This window comes from Pimephales promelas, chromosome 5 (genome assembly GCF_988280905.1).
Source record: "Pimephales promelas chromosome 5, fPimPro1.hap1.1, whole genome shotgun sequence".
NCBI classification, from domain to species: domain Eukaryota; kingdom Metazoa; phylum Chordata; class Actinopteri; order Cypriniformes; family Leuciscidae; genus Pimephales; species Pimephales promelas.
In genome coordinates, this window is record NC_142773.1 from 24,302,383 (window position 1) to 24,321,862 (window position 19,480).

At 37.8% G+C, this 19,480-nt stretch overlaps 2 protein-coding genes across 8 annotated transcripts; one reads left to right on the forward strand and one right to left on the reverse strand.

Moving 5' to 3' along the window:
* Positions 1 to 237: 237 nt before the first annotated feature.
* LOC120465128 (uncharacterized) lies at positions 238 to 7,380 on the forward strand. 2 transcript variants are annotated; one of them, XM_039654756.2, is made up of 13 exons: positions 238 to 336; positions 1,200 to 2,062; positions 2,146 to 2,368; positions 2,537 to 2,686; positions 2,771 to 2,841; positions 2,921 to 3,006; positions 3,088 to 3,148; positions 3,314 to 3,389; positions 3,936 to 3,986; positions 5,125 to 5,363; positions 5,885 to 6,100; positions 6,567 to 6,655; positions 6,732 to 7,380. In XM_039654756.2, exons 2-13 carry the CDS (start codon positions 1,244 to 1,246, stop codon positions 6,805 to 6,807), a joined length of 2,157 nt encoding a protein of 718 aa, XP_039510690.2. In that variant the 5' UTR covers positions 238 to 336; positions 1,200 to 1,243; the 3' UTR covers positions 6,808 to 7,380. The 2 variants fall into 2 exon arrangements, with proteins under 2 accessions (XP_039510690.2, XP_039510691.2); XM_039654757.2 differs by having other exon boundaries at positions 2,540 to 2,686.
* On the reverse strand, positions 6,788 to 17,788 carry phc3a (polyhomeotic homolog 3a). 6 transcript variants are annotated; one of them, XM_039654754.2, is made up of 15 exons: positions 17,653 to 17,788; positions 15,567 to 15,727; positions 15,204 to 15,347; positions 15,041 to 15,130; positions 14,630 to 14,785; positions 14,410 to 14,499; positions 13,820 to 14,054; positions 11,827 to 12,431; positions 10,940 to 11,102; positions 10,610 to 10,854; positions 10,172 to 10,322; positions 9,980 to 10,094; positions 8,858 to 8,996; positions 8,513 to 8,762; positions 6,788 to 7,906 (listed from the first exon to the last, which is right to left on the reverse strand). In XM_039654754.2, exons 2-15 carry the CDS (start codon positions 15,705 to 15,707, stop codon positions 7,752 to 7,754), a joined length of 2,679 nt encoding a protein of 892 aa, XP_039510688.2. In that variant the 5' UTR covers positions 15,708 to 15,727; positions 17,653 to 17,788; the 3' UTR covers positions 6,788 to 7,751. The 6 variants fall into 6 exon arrangements, with proteins under 6 accessions (XP_039510688.2, XP_088987292.1, XP_088987293.1 ...); XM_089131166.1 differs by having other exon boundaries at positions 13,880 to 14,054; positions 15,567 to 15,760; positions 17,653 to 17,768; XM_089131167.1 differs by having other exon boundaries at positions 10,751 to 10,854; positions 15,567 to 15,760; positions 17,653 to 17,768.
* Between the last annotated feature and the right edge of the window lie 1,692 nt (positions 17,789 to 19,480).

The following is a 19,480-nucleotide window of genomic DNA, read 5'->3' on the forward strand; positions in this document are numbered from 1 at the left end:
TATTGGGTTATATTAATTATGTAATTGAATATGTAATTCAAAATTCCATTAAATGCAGTATTTATTAGAATAATTATTTTATTGTGATTATTTAATTAACAATCAAAATGAGATGAATTGAATAATGAATACAATTGTTGAATTGCTTTAATAATAATTATTAATCATTATTAATAATGATCCATTTTCAACTTCAAAAACATGAAAACACTCAGGAAAAGGAAAAGGGGAAAAAAAGAAAAAGATATTTTGACGTTCAAACCATCTATGTACAAACCGACTTCCTGATCACGTGATTACGACCAAGCGCTTCGTAAACTGCTGAAAATTTAATAAGTAAGTGTTCTGATACAATCTCTCATATTGTGCATACATTTTATATTACAATTTCTTAATTTGACTATTTTGAAACAGTAGCAAACGAGTCTGTAGATTTTCATGATACTATGACAAACGCTGGTTGATCGTGTTTACATTGGTTTTCCATGGACCTGCTAATGCTAATACACAGCGCTTCGAGTCCGAGTCAACACGTCTGATGTGCTTAAGATACTTTCTTTCATGTTGCATTTTATGTGTATATCGTCGTATCTGCCATCTTACGATTTTTATACGGTTGATCTTTCTAATGTTTTTTTTAACCTAAAGTAACGCTACTTGTCTTGGGTTATGTCAGTTCCAGTAACGTTATCTCAACAAACCCAGACGACTAACAGCGGTTTTAAAGGCTTTATTTCTCAATATTCTTATGTATTTATAAGAATATATTGGATATTGAAATGCATTAACCAATCATTAATACCATTGATCAGCTCTACCAGTACCAAACGTGGATGTTTTTCTATTAAGAAACGAACATTGCTGTCAACAACACTGTGAAGCTGCTTTGATGCTATCTATATTGTGAAAAGTGATATATAAATATATACTATACTTGGCTTGAATATGATCAGCGTTAAGTTACTATACTCTGTGATACAATTTATGGAAATGTCTTTTCATTTATTTGTTAGTTCTAATGTAGCCATGCATATTAAGTATTTACAGTAAAAGGTCTTTGTTTACTAGGTTTATTAGCGAACTCTTAGTTGCTATGTGTCTGTTGTTGCTAAACTTATGGCAAGTTGGATATATGTCCATGACACTTTTGACAACTAACATGAGTAACAGACCTCTCACTTTGTTTCTTTGCATCCCAGCATAATGAGACCAACCTTGGTGGTGCAGATGTGCTGAGACATCAATGGTTGCAGGAATGAGTTCGGCAGACAACTTGTCCTCACGCCACCGAAGAAATCCTCACAGGACCTGTCGCACTATTTCTGAAGATTCTGCTAAACTTAAACCTGTTTCAAGCGACAAAGCTTCCATCTTGCATAGTAAAGAAACCACAGCATTTAAAGGTCTGAATACTACAGAATCATGCGGACAAAGAACGACCAAGAAGGAAAAGGAGAAACCTCAAAAAGCAAACCAAAGTGCTCCTCCTGACTCTTCAGCTTGTTTACAAAATTCAGCATATGAACTAAGGGGTATAAATGGACTGTCTTCAAAGTCACATAAACCTGAGCCAAAGTTGCCTCAAAAAATTACTACCCCTAAATGCCCATCAAAGACTTCAAAAACATCCCACAAGGGAAGGAAAAAGAAATGTGTTCAATCCAATGAGAGAGAAGTAGCTGCTAGCAAAGCTTGTGGAGATGGACTGGACAATTCTGTACACAAGTCGTGCCCAGAACAACTCTTAAGCTCCCCAAAAACAAAAGCAACACATTATCGGCACTCTAAAAACCCTCAAAATCATCAAACCCCTTCTGATGTTTCTACAGGGCTTCACACGTGTACTACATTATCTCCTCGTCATCACAAGGAGTTATCCTCCTGCCACACTAATGGTGATTGTACTTCCAGACCAAGCACCCCAAAACGGAGCTGTGTCCAGTCCAGACCTCTCTTAAGCTCCACACCGAACTCAGACCTCCACCCCCTGTCTCCAAAAAGAACGGAGAATAGTTGCACACCACAAAGTCATCAGAAAGTCAAAGTGTCCAGTCTAGTAAAGGTTTTTATGAAAGCAATTATAGCATTATTGAACTGTTGTACAAATTCCTGGCTTAACTATTTTTCATGTGGTATTCTTATTAGTCAACTCTTCCGGAGGCTACGCCATCAAGACCACAAAGAATCGCGGGACCAGGAAGGCCTAGAGGTCGCAAGAAAAAGAACGTGCTGGAACAGCCAAGTGCCTCTTCACCAGTGAAACGCTGCCGGAAGAGAGCAACATCTCCTGTAAAATCTTCTGAGGGAGAGCCATCCTTTGAGACGCAACCTTGCATTGAATCCCAGGAGCCAGAGCCACTGAAATCGGGTATACATCATTTTTGGGCAATATAATTTAGTCTATGTATTTACATCTAGTACATTTTATCACTTTTAATGTTAATAGTTGTAAACAGAGCCTCAGATATATGATTGGATTGTCATTTTCTTCTGAAATCAGTCATTATAATGATATAATGTCGTGTCATGTACCTAGCAGATCAAACCATGTCCCCTGACTTCTCCATCGAGCTGAGCCTGCAGGAGGAGCCTCATCCTCTTAACCACTCTGTCTTCATGCAGGAGGAAGAGGACCAGGATGATGATGAAGAGGAGCTGCCCAGCTTTTTGCAGCAGGACAATAAAAGTGAGAGCCATCCCTTGTTTCTGTGTCTATTCATTTTTTTGACCAACGCTTTGATAATATTTGGCAATGATATTTCATTTCCAGAGCCTTTGTCAATCTCAGAGGGACTATGCGTGTGGTGCAAATTGAGAAAATATCCCTACTGGCCAGCAGTGGTAAGTACAACATACGATTTTGTGCAGTCGTTGATTTTGTGCAGTTGATTTTAGACTAGTGTGCTCCTCTTTGCCACAGGTTAAAAGTGTGAATCACAAGACCAAAAAAGCCAGCATTGTATTTATTGATTGTTACCTAATCGACCAAAAGAGAATTAGAAAAGGGTAAGAATTCATCAGTATCTCTAAAAATTCACTTATTTTTGGTTTTTGTATAGTAAATTATTCCTTTTTGTTTATCTGCAGGTTTTCTGTACCCCTGCGAAATCTAAAACGTTTTAACTGTGATGAGTTTGAAAATTTGGTGGTAAAGTAGCATCTCTTTGACCGTTTGCCATATTATTTAGCTTTTTCAGAGTGCATGCTCACTAGTTTATTATTTCTGCTATCAGAAGACATTGTTACACTTAGTATATACTACAAGACATTTTTATTGACATGGTTGGCATTTTCTTTTTAATATCTCTTTTAGGACCTAGCAAAAGAGAAGTATGGCAGTGCTATTACCTGGTCTCTGGAACTGATATCGGACTATAGGATCCGCATTGGTATTTATCTTAAGAACTACTAGTACTCAAGTATTTAAACATTTAATAAAAATAATATGAAGCAGAATCAAATGTGTGAATATATTAATATTTATCCAAATGTACAAACTTTTGGACTTAATGCCCTAATGTTGTGTATTGAACATAAATAATCCGGAGCATATATGCCTTATTGTACATGACATATAAATAATTGTTTGATTGTTTTTGCTTGTTGATTTTGGAAATTACTGTCACTGTAACTTCAACAATCACACATAGCAGTCAAATATCGAAACTAGAGTCCTCAATCTTTCTAATCATACATAGGTTGTCAAGATTAAATAATGTCATGGTAATAGTGTGCAGTGAATGTAATCAACTGATATATGCTTTTGTATGCACAGCAGGAATATGAAATTATATAATTTGAGCCTTTTCTCACACAGTGCTCTATTTGTATGTACTGAGATTTTGCTTGTGAAATAACACAAAAAGATAAAAAAATATTCATCAAATATATAAAAAAGTGAAATTCAAACATTAAATTCTGATGTTTCCTGGCAGGATGTGGATCCTTCTCTGGCTCCTTCATCGAATATTGTGCTGCTGACATCAGTAGGTTTCCTTTCATTATATATTTTCACGCTCATTTAAATGTTTGTAATTTTATGTTAATTGTTGTTAATTTACAGATTTAATATCAGATGCAATGCAGTTAGTAAAACATTAATTAGCACAAATAAAACAAATAATGTAGATACATATTTTAAAGGGTTATTTCATCCAAAAATGAAAATTATGTCATTAATGCCCAAGCCCGTAAGACCTCCGTTCATCTTCTGAACACAGTTTAAGATGTTTTAGATTTAGTCCGAGAGCTTTCTGTCCCTCCATTGGAAATGTATTCACGGTATAGTGTCCTTGTCCAGAAAGGAAATAAAGACATCATCAAAGTAGTCCATGTGACATCAGAATGTTTTGAAGCATCGAAAATACATTTTGGTCCAAAAATAACAAAAACTACAACTTTATTCAGGATTGTATTCTCTTCCGGTTCTGTCGTGGGCCGTGAGATTTCACGTAGGCCGTGTGTGACGTACAACCTAGAAGCTTTGTGTAGTTTCACGGCGTGAAATCTCGAGGCCAACAGAGAAGGAAATCAATAGTTGAATAAAGTCGTTATTTTTGTATGTTTTTTGCGCACAAAAAGTATTCTCGTCGCTTGATAAACTTAACAATGTCTTTCATAACTTTTGGACCGGCTAACAAGTGTTCCAGCTCTCAGATTTAATCAAAAATATCATAATTTGTGTTTCGACGATGAGCGAAAGTCTTACGGGGTTGGAACATCATGATGGTGAGTAATTACTGACAGAATTTTCATTTTGGGGTGAACAAACCCTTTAATAATGAATACAATGACAAATTTATCTGTACATTAAGATTTCATTATTAAAATAAATGAATGGTACATTTTGACAAATTTTGTTCATATTAAATATAAATATTGCAATATAAAAATGTATTAAATGGAAAATAACCAATACTTCCATATTTTAGATGAATTAACATTGTATTTGTAGTACTCCGTGTTTTGTGGTAATAACTTTAACGATTAATCAGTTAATTGATTGATAATTGTAATGATAATTGACTAAAAATTTTAAATCAGTGTAAACCAGGTTAAAACCTCTTTATGAATCAGGTCAGCCTCCTTCACCAGTGAAATGTTCCTTTGATCTGATGATCCCAGGTTGCCCAGTGCGGAGGAAGTACTCTGAGAAGAAATCTGTACTGACCTTCCCCAGTCAAGAGATTCTGGGCGAAGAGTGTGACAGCTCCGATAATAACATGGAGGACATCGTTTTGGAGGAGCAGGATGAGCTCCTCACCAAGAAAGTGTTGCCCGACCGATCCAAGGCTGCACGGAACCGTGCCAATGAGTTGTTGATTGACTTTATCATCAGACAAAAAGTGGAAAAACGCTTACTGGTAAGATTTTTGTTGGTGTATTCATAAATACATTTATATTGATGTATTGAGACAGGTTCATGTATGCACACAACTAAGGCCCCGTCCACACTACTGCGTTTTCGTTTAAAAACGGAGACCTTTTGCTACGTTTGCACCTCCCGTCCACACTAAAACGGGAAAAACGAAGACCTAAAACGGAGAAGTTTAGAAACGCTGCAGCTGCGTTTTGTGTTTTGAATCTCCGGAGGGCGTTTTAGTGTGGACGAGACTAACGCTCGGCTCTATGATTGGGTGTTATCAGTCATGACGTATCTTTTCCTGATTCGCCAACCACTGTTTACACCGGTGCGCGCATGCCCAGTGTTGGTGAATGGTCACGTGATCCACGTTTTCAGTCGTTTTAGTGTGGACGGAGATAAATTCTAATACGCAGGTAAAACGCTAGTGTGGACGGAGATCGTTTTCGTTTTGATTCTCCGTTTTTAAACGAAAACGCAGTAGTGTGGACGGGGCCTAACCCTTCTGTCTGGTGCACACAGGCAGTCATCAGCGGTCACGAGACATCTAAATGGATGCAAGCCCTCCAGAAGCCTTCTCGCCCAGTGGTTGATGTCTATCTGGAAGATGAGGAGCAGGTTGATAAGGTGTACCGCTACCTGAACAAAGTCTGCGATAGCGCACCTCAAATAAACACCTGCCTAGAAAACATCCAGGTGGACCGGATCCGGCTTATTCTTGATGTGCTCCTGCCTGAGGTAATTGCCTTGAAGGGTTAGTTTACCCAAAAATGAAAATTCTGTTATCTCTGTCAACTGAGAAGAAAGAACTGGAGAAAGTAATAATACTATGGAAGTCAATGGGGCCCATCAACTTCGGTTTGGTTTCCGGCATTCTTCAAATTATCTTCTTTTGTGTTCTGCAGAAGATCGAAATGCATTTAGGTTTGGAACTAACTTGAGAGTGAATACATGATGACAGAATTTTCATTTTTGGGTGAACTAAACCAATTTATACAACTTTTAAATGTTTGGGGTTGGTTTGATTTTTTTTTTTTTTCATGTTTTTAACTACACTTTTGATCAATTGAATGCATCCTTGCTAAATAAATGTATTAATTACAAAAAAATCTCACTGCCCCCAAACTTTTGAATGGTAGTGTCCAAGGTGACCATGTTCCGGCATCATTCATAGCCATGTCTCAGGGACCGTTTTGTTTTCTAGGCTATTATCCATGCCATCGCTGGAGTCCACAAGCTTTCCCTGGAGAAGGCAGAGGAGAAGTATCGCAGAGGGCCGTGCTTTAGTAACAGGTAGAGTATTTTTGAACTGACTTGAAAAACTGCATCTTGCATCTGTTTGAACTGTTTTTCTTTCACTGCGTTTTAGAGAAAGACAGGAGTTTGACATGATGATTGAACAGCAGATGAAGCTCAAGGAAATCACACAGCGCCATAGACGGTGACATCCCCTCTGTTTCAAAGAAACAGTAACTTTTACGAGCTTAATTTATACCATTTATTCCCAGGAATATTTTCTCAAATGTTTTTTTAACAGCATTAATCACAGTATATAGGAAATGAATGATTTTCATGGGAAACAATTATGGCTAAAAGCTGAAAATGTTATTATACATTTTTTTATTGTCAGATCTCTAACTTTGTGAGCTGAATGGTGAATCTCTGACATCTTGATGCTGAAATCAACAAAATACAGTTCTTTTAATGTCTGCAGTGTGTGTAATAAATAAATACCCTGTACATAAATACAACGTTTTAAAAACAACGTGGTTCATGTATTCCTCAGTTTAACTAAGGGTGTGCAAGGGATGTTTGTAACTTTAACTGAACAATATCAAGTTGCTTTTACAATAAACACAATTGATGTCTCTAAAATGTTGCCTTTTAGCCATCTCACAATTCACAATAAGATGGCCGTGCACAGAGGCTTTTTCTACATTTTGAGTTCTGGTCTAATGTATATAAAGATTTTATACAGGACTTGATTGTTTATCAATAAATCTTTATTTTTCATCACACATTATATACTCTGTATTTTTGTAAACATTTATGTCATTTAAAGACTTCCTTTATATTTAAACAGTGTTATGTTGTTTTTTTTTAATACTTTGTACATTATGTGCCAAATTGTGGCTGTGCAGCAACATCATTCCTCATTCTTCACATTCTACCCTTAGTTATAGATGTTATACAAATCTTACCTTACAGTCAGATTGAATGAAATGAAATTAAAGTTAAGTCCACCATGAAACTTTGAGGTATAAGAAGAAGGTCCCCATGAATGTCCACGGTATTTGTAGAATGGCCACACACTGAAGTCATGGCACTTTGAAAGGAAGCTGACTCAGATATTGTGCGACAGATTAGGACTGGCTGTGGAAAGATGAACCTAATTTTCTTTGAGAGCGTTGATCTGTGCACAGATTTTGAGCGCAGGGCCCAGTTTCATGTTCATAGCACTCATGAGGTGGTCCTCTGTAAGCAACAACAGGGCCTGTCCGTCAATCTCTTGTGACCGGAACTCTGCTGCAATATTATGGCACCCTTAGAACAAGTGGAGGAGATGCAAAGATGAGCATATGATTCTAAAGATAAAATAATAATATATAACATTAGATGCTCAATGTAGTCACAGTTTAAAAGTGAAGTGTGTGACTTTCAAATATTTTCTGTTTTCTTTCAAAAACTTATATTTATATTATTTTTCTAAGGATTATTTTTATTCTTTTTCAATCGTTCAGGGCTTTTTGGGGCCCTTAAAACTCCTGAAACTCTGCACACATGTAGGAATCATCAGCCCTCAGGGCCAGGCCAAAACTGGTTCACGGGCGTGGCAGGAATGCAGTCAAAAAATTTGGTCCATATATCATTCACACTTGCATGTACATGTAGGCCTATGAAAGTAGGTACATATGTGTGTGTGTGTGTGTGTGTGTGTGTGTGTGTGTGTGTGTGTGTGTGTGTGTGTGTGTGTGTGTGTGTACACGTCACATGATAATGACAACATGGCAAAGTAGTACATCCAGATTACATTAATTCTATATGGAAAGTTCTTAACTTCACACTACATTCAAAATAAATGTTTTTATTCATTCAACACCACCTAGTGGAACAAAAAGTGTACTGCGTTTCTGAAACCTTTGCAGCTACCTGGTAAAGAGCCGATGAAGGAGCACACTTGCTCCACACTCCACAGTGAGGGACTTGAGTCAAGGACACAGTCGGAGCTGCTGCAGCTCTCCTGTCTGCTCTGTTCTCTTTCACTGTCTTGCTGCTTCTCTCTTTTGGCCTGCAAACGCAGCCGCGTTGTCATCGGCCCTGGCGAATCCTCCTCTCTCTCGATCCACATTGAATTGGACACTCTCTGGTTGTCGTTGGAACGATGGGAATCTTGCAGCTGCTAAGGACATCATTTGTTGTATTAGGTCAGTCCCACTTATTAATTATGGTTTACCAATGGGTTGCATAGTTTGGTTAAGGTTAATTTTCACTGACCTGCTTGAGGTAGTGTTCCCTAGACCCCGCATGTACGCGACTAGGTGGTCTCCCCCGCTTGCCCATGGGTCTGTGGAGCCAGCGGACAACTTTTTCTGGCCTCAACAGGTTTAGACGTTTTTTACAGCTCACGTTGAATCTGTAAGATAAACAAGTCTGCTTGTACTGCAGTATACAGTTTTATGAACACATTGACTTAATCCTAAAAGTTAAGTTTATAATCCTAAATGGGGTTTTTTTATCACCATTTTGCAAGATGTAAACAACACTGGTCCAGAAGCACTTCCTGTTTCAGTTTTTTAACACTACATAAAAGCTGGGATAAAATACAACCAACAGAACATATAAACCTGAATCAAAAAGTTAAACAAACATCTTTAAGATGTTTTCTTTACATGTGAAATAAAGAAAACAGTTACAAACTGAAACAGGAAGTGTTTCTGGACCAATGTTGTTTACATCTTGCAAAATAGTCTATACAACACCACTATTCAAAGAAATTCATATTTTTATTCAGCCAGGATGCATTAAATTGATCAAAATGAACAGTAAAGACTTTTCCTTAAAAAAAATCAATAAACTTTCTATTTATCAAAAAATCCCCAAAAAGAAATGTATTACATTTTTCACAAAAATATAAAGCAGCTATTTTCAACATTGATAATAATAGGAAATGTTTCTTGGGCAGCAAATCAGTATATTAGAATAATTTCTGAAGGATCATGTGACACTGAAGACTGGAGTAATGATGCTGAAAATTCAACTTTGCATCACAGGAATAAATTACATTTTAAAATATACTGAAATAGTTGTAATAATAATATTTCACAATATTACGTTTTTTACAGTTATTTTTTTATCAAATAAATGCTTTGACAATAAGAGACTTCTTTACATTAAAAACTGTAAAATACTTGTAATATTCAGTTTAATATTAAAGTTTACAGGGTTAGAACAGGAGTGTCAGATCCTTCTCCTGTATACCCTTCAAAGTTCAGCTCCAGCCCTGATCAAACACAACTGTACCAGCTAATTAAGATATTCAGGAGCACTGGATAGGTACAGAGAGGGGTGTTAGATCTGGATGAGACACAGAAAGTGGCTATCCATAAGGCTCTTTACCTTCTGACACATGTTATGGAGCAGAAGCGTTTGGATCTGAGGAAGGTACGAGCGAAGCCTCTCTTCCCACAGAACTCGCATTCGAGTACGTCAGGCAGGTTTTCAACTCTCTGTTCTGAAAGCAAAAGAGATCCTGCCAGAAACGCTCATATTGACTCAATGCATAAATAAGAAATGTGCTAATGAGCCCACCATCCTCAGCGGGTGTGTTATCAATGTCGGAATCAGTGGAGTTTTCTGGATTGTCCGCATCCATAAGGCAGTCATCCCGGGCTGATGGTTCATCCTCTCTATCTTCTGGCAGTGTGGCCTGCAGGTTCATCTCTAAGGAAGCACGTCTCACCTGAAGAAAAAGACCAGCACATCAATACAGGACATACCAAACATTTTTTGCGATGCCTTTTGTGGTTTTGACTTCTGAAAGTGTGGAGCACTTTGCGAAGGTTCCCAAAGGGGACTTTAATAACTGGTTGATCTGTGCGCTTGGCCGCAGACCCTCACCAGCCGTCTTACTCTCAGCTCTCAGGGAACGAGAGATGTTTGAGCTTCACGGCTCCATAAGAGAACCATGGGCTTCATTAAGGCTTCATGGCAGCTGAGAATTGCTACGTCGTCAACCAGTGGACATACCGGGAACGGCTCCTGGCCCTCTCGGATGACGAAGCCCTCAATGAGGTGTGTGAGGATGTGAGGTCTAACGATGGCCTGTGAGGGCTGACCCTCGGGGTTCCCTGGAAGGCTGGCTGGGGGAAGCCTGCTGGTGCTTCTTACCGCAGAGGGGAGGAGGGGAGGGGGAGAACTGTTGGCATATGTGGGGTCCTCCGGTGACCGGATCACAGGTCTACTCGATGGAATGCACGGTTGGTCCGGATCGGCTATGGACAGAGCAGGGGTCAGGTTAGAGATCTGCAGAAAGGTGGGAGGACCACATTGCCTATCTTTGATATGGGTTCAATGTACCTGTACAGTTTTCTGGTTGAGCCGTTACATCATCAGAGCTTCTCTGTGACTCGTCTGGTGGGGACAGTGGTGGCGGGGTGGGCGCTCTGATATACGGAGGACACACGTGTTCTACATCCTTCAATAAATTCATGCTTCCACTCTCCTTCAACAATGGCATCGCCTGCCAAATTTCAGAATAAGCATATATTTTACAGAGTAAAATGTACTAAAATGAATGAATATGACAAAATATGAACTAAATTCAAATGATATTTTCCTCAAAATTCGTAGTGTAGTGATGTAATATGAAATATGATTAAATATTTTTTATTTAAAGGACATTTTTATTGAAAGACAAAAACCATGACTATAACAATCTGTAAAAACTGAAGAATAAGAAGTTGCTCTTTTCCATTCAACAATACACAACCGTTCCAAAGTTTGGAGTTGGAAAGATTTTGTCAAAAGAAGTCTCTTCTGCTCACCAAGTTCAAAAGAAAAGCATAGAAATCTAAACATTATAAATTTGATCAATTTAAATCCTTGGTGAATAAAATAATGAATTTCTCTAAAAGCAAAATCTTACTGAACCTTGACTTTTGAACTGTGTAACCGCAAAAGCACCATTAACATAGTAAATATAGTCATGTTGTAACCATATTGAGTTTCTTCTATAACCAAAACCTTGTCATAAGTCATTTTTATTTCATTAATTCATGCTTGCCCAAATTCAAGTCACTGGTCAAATTCAACTTTTGTTTTATGGAAAAGAGCACCCTGGACAATCCTTAGATAAATAACTCCTTTTCTGATCCAAAGTAAAAAGCAAATAAGATTTCAAATGAAATAATTGTTAGTAAATGGTGACAAAAGTTTAGCCGCATTATAGATCAAACAAGACTAACCGAGGGAGCTCCTGTTTGTGTTGCAGGCTGCAACTTTAAGTCCACTGCCACTGTCTGTGGTGGAGGTAAATTCTGAAAAGGCAACTGAACTACAGCTTCAGGGGTTGGGTGCTCCTCTTCAGACACCATGTGGTCAGACTGGACAGCTACGGTCTGAACTGAGCGTAAAGAGAGTCTCTGCGGCTGGACCGGCCTAGGCAGACCCATGGTGAGAGGAGGAGGGCAGGCCAGAGGTGAATGCTGGGAGACCGGCTCTAGCACCGGGCCCAGATGAAGGGGTGGAGGGTCAGGGAGCGCTGCAGGAGGAACTGTGGACATAGACACAACTGCTGACTGATTGGCTGGTTGATTCACAGAGGAGGGCACTGAGAGGAACTCTGTGTGCTGTGATTGGACAGTGGCAGTAGTGGGAGTGGTACGGGTCTGCAGGGCAAGGGGTGGAGGAGAGCTGTCCTGCGGTGTGACACGCAGTGCAATGGACTGGACCTGTCTGTGAGCGGAGGAGCTCTGCTGGATGATGAGCTGGTGTGGCGTCAGCCTCTGGCTGGAAGGGCAGTGCAGCTGGTGTCTGACCAGTGTATGAGACTGGACTGGTGTGAACGTTGCTGTGGTAGAGACAGTCATTGGAAGCAAACACAAACTATTCACATGATGTTTGAAAAGAAGAATAGGTTATAGCAGTGGATCTCAAGCTTTATGACCATTTTTATTTACAGAAACTAGAAGTGGCAATGTTAAACTAATTAAATAATTATAAATAATTTAACTTAAAATAGTTAAATCCAAAAACTCAATGAATTTATACGATTTTCCAGCAGTCCATCGTTTTTAAATGACATTTTACTCACAAATAGCAATTTCTCATTATTTCAAGCCAAAAATATTTATTATAGAAATTTCCTTTACATTTTCTTCAGTTTTTATTCATTTTCCTATCACTTTTCCTGGTCTAGAAATATATTGCTTTTTCTAGAGTGTGGGACTGCTGTTTCATAAATAATAAAGGCTATTTTTGATAGCATTTTAAAGCTGGTTTCAGCTTAACTTAAAGGAGTAGTTCACTTTTAAAAAAATTTTTTGCTGATAATTTACTCATCCCCATGTCATTCAAGATGTCCATGTCTTTCTTTCTTCAGTCGAAAAGAAAGTAAGGTTTTTGATGAAAACATTACAGGATTTTTTATCCATATAATGCACTTTACTGGTAACCAGACGGTTCAAGGTCCAAAAGACCCTTTCAGTGCAAACTGCAAACTGTTCAAATGGCTTGGTCGCCTTGCTCTGTTCTGTGATGCGCGTTCGTGACTCTCCTGTTCGAACTCGTTCATCAAAATGAACAAATCTTTTTTCGTGTCATTTGGTTCATTCAACGAACAAAATGAACGAATTGACTCAGGAAAAGATTCGTTCATTTTGATTTCAAACAGGATCATTTTGAGTTCAAACAGGCGACCATTTGAGCTTATAAAACTTAAACTTTGGTATTTTCTTTTTTAAATGAGCATTCGTTTCGCTTGATAAGGCCCTTATTCATCGTCTGGAATCGTTTAAAGCCCTTTAAACACTTTGCAGTTTGCACTGAATATATATGTAGTTTGTCTTTTGGACCTTGAACCGTTTGGTTATCAGTAAACTGCATTATATGGAGAAAAATGCTGGAATGTTTTAATCAAAACACTTAATTTCTTTTCTACTGAAAAAAAGAAAGACATGGACATCTTGGATGACATGGGGGTGAGTAAATTATCAGCAAAAGTTTTTGAAAAAGTAAATTATCAGCAAAAGTGAACTACTCCTTTAATTTAAATAATCTTTAGCCATCTTGTGCCCCCTGATGGGTCCCAGCCTCCAGGATGAGGATCATAAATCTTGAACAACATCAAAATATTTTATTATTCTGCTTTCTTCAGAAGCCAATACTTGCTACATTTCCATTATTCTGCATTAAAAACAATGAAAATAATGGAGATGGAAATTTGATCTTCAAACTTACAAGGAGGAATGTGTGGTTGGGCTGATGGTGGCTGAGTGACATCGGTCAAAATGGACTCACTTCTAGAAGCTTCTACCAGGTTCTGGGACAGCTGTGTGGATTTCAGTGGGAAAATAGACATCTTGGGAGTGGGACACACCAGCGTCTGACCTTGAAGAGAAGACTTGATCTGGAAGTTGTGGGGAGCAGCAAGAGCTCCAGGGAGATGAGCCGTGCGGAGAGCCAAGCTTTGAACCTTGCAGAAGACAACACACATTGAATGAATATGGAGCATCATTGATCATTTTATTGCAACACAGTGAGACATTATTTGTGTCCATGACTTACTGATATATAATAAACATGATCCACGATTTCAAATGTATTAGATTCGAATGTAAATGTATTTGTATATAGCTTTAACTCTGTTCAGTTAAATTGCATTAATTTGCATTCATCATCATTACATCACATTTACATTACATTTAATACATAGATATAACTGAATTACATCGATTCTTTATTCATTCAAACTGAAACAACAATCTATTTGAAAGATTTCTGAAGTGTGTAAAAGATAATTTAATCCTTTTCATTATACTCTGTCTCACCTGTGATGATGCTGAATGAGAGGACACTGAACTCACAACAGTCAGATCAGGTTGAACGGCAGCTACAGTGGCAGCAGGAGTAAGAATCAGCTACAGATTTAGAAACAATGAAACAGCGATGGGAATAAAGATGAAGAAGCCGAATCAAGTCAGGTAATTGGAAACTTGTGAACACCAATGAACTGGAAGTGCACAATGCTTTTAGTGAATAGTTGCTTACCATCTGAGTGCGCAGATACATTTGGGCCTGGCTACCTGTGGGAGAGCTGTTTCCTAGAAGCATGGCCTGCTGGGATATGGCCCCCCCTGTGCTATTGGAGCTAGTGACCTGGATGCGACCTATTGGCTGAGTTACCAGAGAGGTTGGCATGGTGATCTAGAAGGAGAGAAGTGTTTTCCTGTATGATTCATCTTCGATCAAAAGCTTAAATGTTTGGATAAAAACAGTGTTTTCTGATCTTATTATCTTTTTTAAACGACTTAATTTATATTTGCCCTAAATCAAATCACCATACACTTTTGTCTAGGCATAATGTCTAAATGAGATCACATGGTCCATCTATTTAAAACAAAAGTGGCTCCGTGAAGAAGCGAAAATAAAGTTTCTGTACTAAAGAACGAAAACACTTACTGATGTTTGAGACACACTAGCAAGCTGAGTTACATTCCCATTGGAAGATGTAGGGGAGGAGTTGGGCTGCCTGCCATTAGTCTGTGCAGCCTGATAAGAAGTAGCAGAGAACAAATTCTTAATCTCCTATATATTAATTATATTATAGTATATATTCTCATACCTGCTCTGTAGTGGTCAGGATTTGTTGATGCTGCTGTTGTAGTGCAGCTGTTTGTAGTAGGATATGTTGTTGCTGGGCAGCATACATCTGCTGCAGATACTGAGCTGTCATGCTCTGAGGTCTGTGTAACGTCTGCTGGATTACCTAGCAAAACACCACATCATAAGCTTCACACTGCACTGGAGGGAATCATCTATTGACAAAGATTTTTACTCACAACCACAACAAAGAGTAAGCAGCTGAATATTAGGTCAGCCTCAAAGCAATGTTCAGAATTTGATGACATTTAAAGACTGTTGCTATTCTTTTAAGATACATTAGCATTGTGTGATATCATTTGTTCAATATGCTGCTGGTTTATACCTGGACTGCCTGCCTGTCAGAAGAGATGTTCCCCAGAGGAATGGCGTTGGGCTGGGTGCCTGTGGGAGTTTTGGATCTGGGTGTAGAGCTCACTGGTGCGGCACTGCTGGAGGCTACCGTTACACAGCCGTCCCCCTCCATCTCTTCCTGTCTCTGTTTATCTGTGTCACCCATCAGAGTGATTTGTTAGCCAACTGAAAAATGCCAAAAACATAAATTGAGACACTATAAGGTACCAGAAATGAAGAGGGTATCCTGTATTCTGTAATCCATGTCTGTTCTTTAACTGCATCGTTTGCTGGATGTAAAAGATTGAGCTTGATTTAATTTAAAAACGTAGAATTATAATATATTGCATTACCTAATTTGAGAAAAAATATTTTAAACAATTTATCCTGTTACGTTTTTCAGTATTTAATTAAAGATAAATGTTTATAAACATTGCCGAAATTAAGTCTCTTTTAGCAAAGAGTTACTAAAAAGAATCCGACATTGGCGTTTAAAAAATACAAATCCGAAATGCTCTAAAATGTTTTTTGTATATACCTGCTTTTTATTTACTTTGCATAAACTGTGCATACTTTGAAAGTATTCAAAAACAAGTCTAAATCTTGTTCATGTTCTTGTTTAATTTTTATTTATTATTTAATACATTTAGCCTACATCTTCAGTTTAATTTATTATGAAAAGTAGCATTAATTATTTGCGGGTTTAAATCTGCATTTAACAAAATAGGAGTTTCAACAATAAACTGAATAAAAGCCTATTTTAATTTAACAAAATAGGAACGTATATTTTGTTAAAAATCTGACGTTTACAAATGCAACATGCTGATTGGTCGATTTAATGTTCTTTTGTGGACCTGCAATTTTAGTTTTTAAAAATAAAACTGTTTAATTTATTTTCTCTGTCAGATTAGAGTACGCAGTCTGGTCTCTGTCTGTTACAATAGTTTTCTGGGAAATTATTATTAGGCTAATTTTAATGTATCAAATTTTAATTAATCTACAGTAATTGAAAACAATGAAAAGGTGAATTTGTGCTATAGGTGCACGTGCTCTCTCACAGTTTGCTGTAAACGTCATTCGAAACGTTTAAGTGAATTGTTGTCTACAGTGTTTAATATTGACAGTTTATTATTCACTGTATTTTGTATCCATGACAAACTAGAATATGTCATGATGACTCATGTAGGCTATACGACAAAGAATTTTCACAGACATTCTAAACCTTTTTGATCCCTAAAGATCAGTTAAGTGATGTAATCTCCTATTTCCATAATCAGTAATAATAATAATTTATGAGCTACGAGTATTTTATTTTTTACGAGTATTAACGAATTTTAATTAACTAAAACCACAAAGCCAAGTTGGTGTCGTGAAATTCTATTTCACAAGTCCTGTCCGGCTGTCCACTAGTGAATAGGCTATTTGTTGACATAATCCGGTAATAGGCCTACAATAGATAACGTTTTTGATAATATTTTGATAATGTTATGATAGTCTAACATTAAATAACAGAAGTAAAATAATTTAATGAGAAGCGTCGGGATAGCTAATTGGAGTGTTTGCACTGCAGTAAAATGAAATAACATCTAGGCTATTTTTGCTTGTTTTATTCGTCACTTCCATAATGAGGACATGCAAATAATTTGACTCAACTTAAACAACCCGTGTTATGTGTTATTAAAAGCGTTATGCGTTATTATTGGTACAGTAGGCTAATTTAAAATTTACAGTAGTCTACACAGCATTTTAACTTTAGGGAATCACCTGTTTATCACAATCATCAGAAAAAAAGACTGGTGTCGGCTACGAAATGCGTTGTGGGCTACATTATTTCGAGAGGCCGGATGTTTATCTGTCAAAACTGTTTCTCTAACTGCTCCTTCCAGCGCCACGGAGAAACGCCCACCTTTCCAGCCCCTGTGGGACGCTGAGATTTGTTTTAACATACGATTTGACGGGTATCATTTTCAATAAAGGTTTTATTATTAAGACTTTACGTCTCCATCTTTGGGGAATCATGCGATCATGACGCGTTTCTCCCATGCAATGTTGAAGGCGCATGAGTTGATGAGTGTTACCTGCCAGAGATGGATATGAGACGTGAGCGCGCGCTGCTGTGCTCTGTCACGGCCTCATTCATGTTCTGCGACAGCGCGCTCAAGATGGAGATAAAAACAAAACGCTACAGAGGCTGAGACATTTCTAAGCCAGCAGCACCACTTGCTGTGTAGGAGGACTTCGTACAGCGCTGCTCTCACCATGACTTTCTCATCACTGGCGTGTTATCAGGGACTATAAATATAGCCTAATGATTTGACATTTTTATTACCATTTTGGTAACAGTTTACAATAAGTTCTCAATTGTTGACATTATATTCTGCATTAACTAACACGAACAAAAAAAATGAGCAATATATTTTTTACAGCATTTATTTATTAACAGTTGTTAATAAAAAAAATCATTAACTGATATTAACAGGTACAACTTTTGATCTTAAAAAAGTATTAATGTTGTTGACCTTATGTCTAACTATGTAGTAACTAATGTTAACAAATTAAAGTTTTAAAGTGTTATTAGTCAATTTTTTTAATTCAATATATTTTTTTTAAACTGCTAAAATAGGCTATTTTGTGTGGGCCTATAGTAAAAATAGTTTGCCTTTCCAATGCAGTGTTTTATGCTGTCTGCCCATAATTACTTTTATTTTGAGAGTCATGCACTGTCAACTGAGTTGAAAAAAAAAAGTAATTCATTACGGCTCTTTATGTGAATTCTACCAGTTTGCCTTTGTAAACATTTAAAAGTGTTTTTCTTTCATTTAAATTAGCCTATGAGCCACTGGTGCTGTTTAGTTTGAAAATGCATATTTTTATAACATAGCATGCTTCAACTTTTATAAGCAATTTGCACTCACCTAAAGGATTATAAGGAACACCATACTTTTACTGTGTTTGACCCCCTTTCACCTTCAGAACTGCCTTAATTCTACGTGGCATTGATTCAACAAGGTGCTGAAAGCATTCTTTAGAAATGTTGGCCCATATGGATAGCATCTTGCAGTTGATGGAGATTTGTGGGATGCACATCCAGGGCATGAAGCTCTCATTCCACCACATCCCAAAGATGCTCTATTAGGTTGAGATCTGGTGATTGTTGGGGGCATTTTAGTATAGTGAACTCATTGTCATGTTCGAAAAACCAATTTGAAATGATTCGAGCTTTGTGACATGGTGCATTATCCTGCTGGGAGTAGCCATCAGAGGATGGGTGGTGGCCATAAAGGGATGGACATGGTCAGAAACAATGCTCAGGTAGGCCATGGCATTTAAACAATGCCAAATTGTCACTAAGGGGCCTAAAGTGTGCCAAGAAAACATTCCCCACACCATTACACCACTAGCCTGAACAGTGGTAACAAGGCATGATGGATCCATGTTCTCATTCTGTTTACGCCAAATTCTGACGCTATCTGAATGTCAAGTCAAGTCAAATATATTTATAGCGCTTTTCACAATACAGATTGTATCAAAGCTGCACAGTATCAATCAAAACAACTTAACAGTGTTTGTTTATTACTGGAAAAATGGCATCCAAGTTTGGTAGAGCCAAACCAGGCAACATTTTTCTAGTCTTCAACTGTCCAATTTTGGTGAGCTCTTGCAAATTGTAGCCTCTTTTTCCTATTTGGAGATGAGTGGGACCCGGTGAGGTCTTCTGCTCTTGTATCTGTGCTGTTGTTTAATTAGTGAAACGACACAGTATAGCTAAATTTCAGGTGAATCCGTTTTATCAGCACGTCAGTTCCAATCTGCAATTGTAACTTAAGAGCCCATATTTAACGGCTCTGAGTAGGCCTATCACTCACAAAACGATCCTTGTAGCACACAAAGAATCACTTACATAAC

Coding starts and splice junctions, on each gene's coding strand:
- phc3a (XM_039654753.2), bottom strand. CDS start 15,740: ATGGGTGACACAGATAAACAGAGACAGGAAGAGATGGAGGGGGACGGC. Junction 12,432..13,819: donor CCAACCACACATTCCTCCTT/GTAAGTTTGAAG, acceptor TCTCTACCACAG/CAACGTTCACACCAGTCCAG. Junction 10,095..10,171: donor TAACACACCCGCTGAGGATG/GTGGGCTCATTA, acceptor TTTTGCTTTCAG/AACAGAGAGTTGAAAACCTG.
- LOC120465128 (XM_039654756.2), top strand. CDS start 1,244: ATGGTTGCAGGAATGAGTTCGGCAGACAACTTGTCCTCACGCCACCGA. Junction 3,987..5,124: donor ATATTGTGCTGCTGACATCA/GTAGGTTTCCTT, acceptor TGATGATCCCAG/GTTGCCCAGTGCGGAGGAAG. Junction 6,101..6,566: donor TTGATGTGCTCCTGCCTGAG/GTAATTGCCTTG, acceptor TTTGTTTTCTAG/GCTATTATCCATGCCATCGC.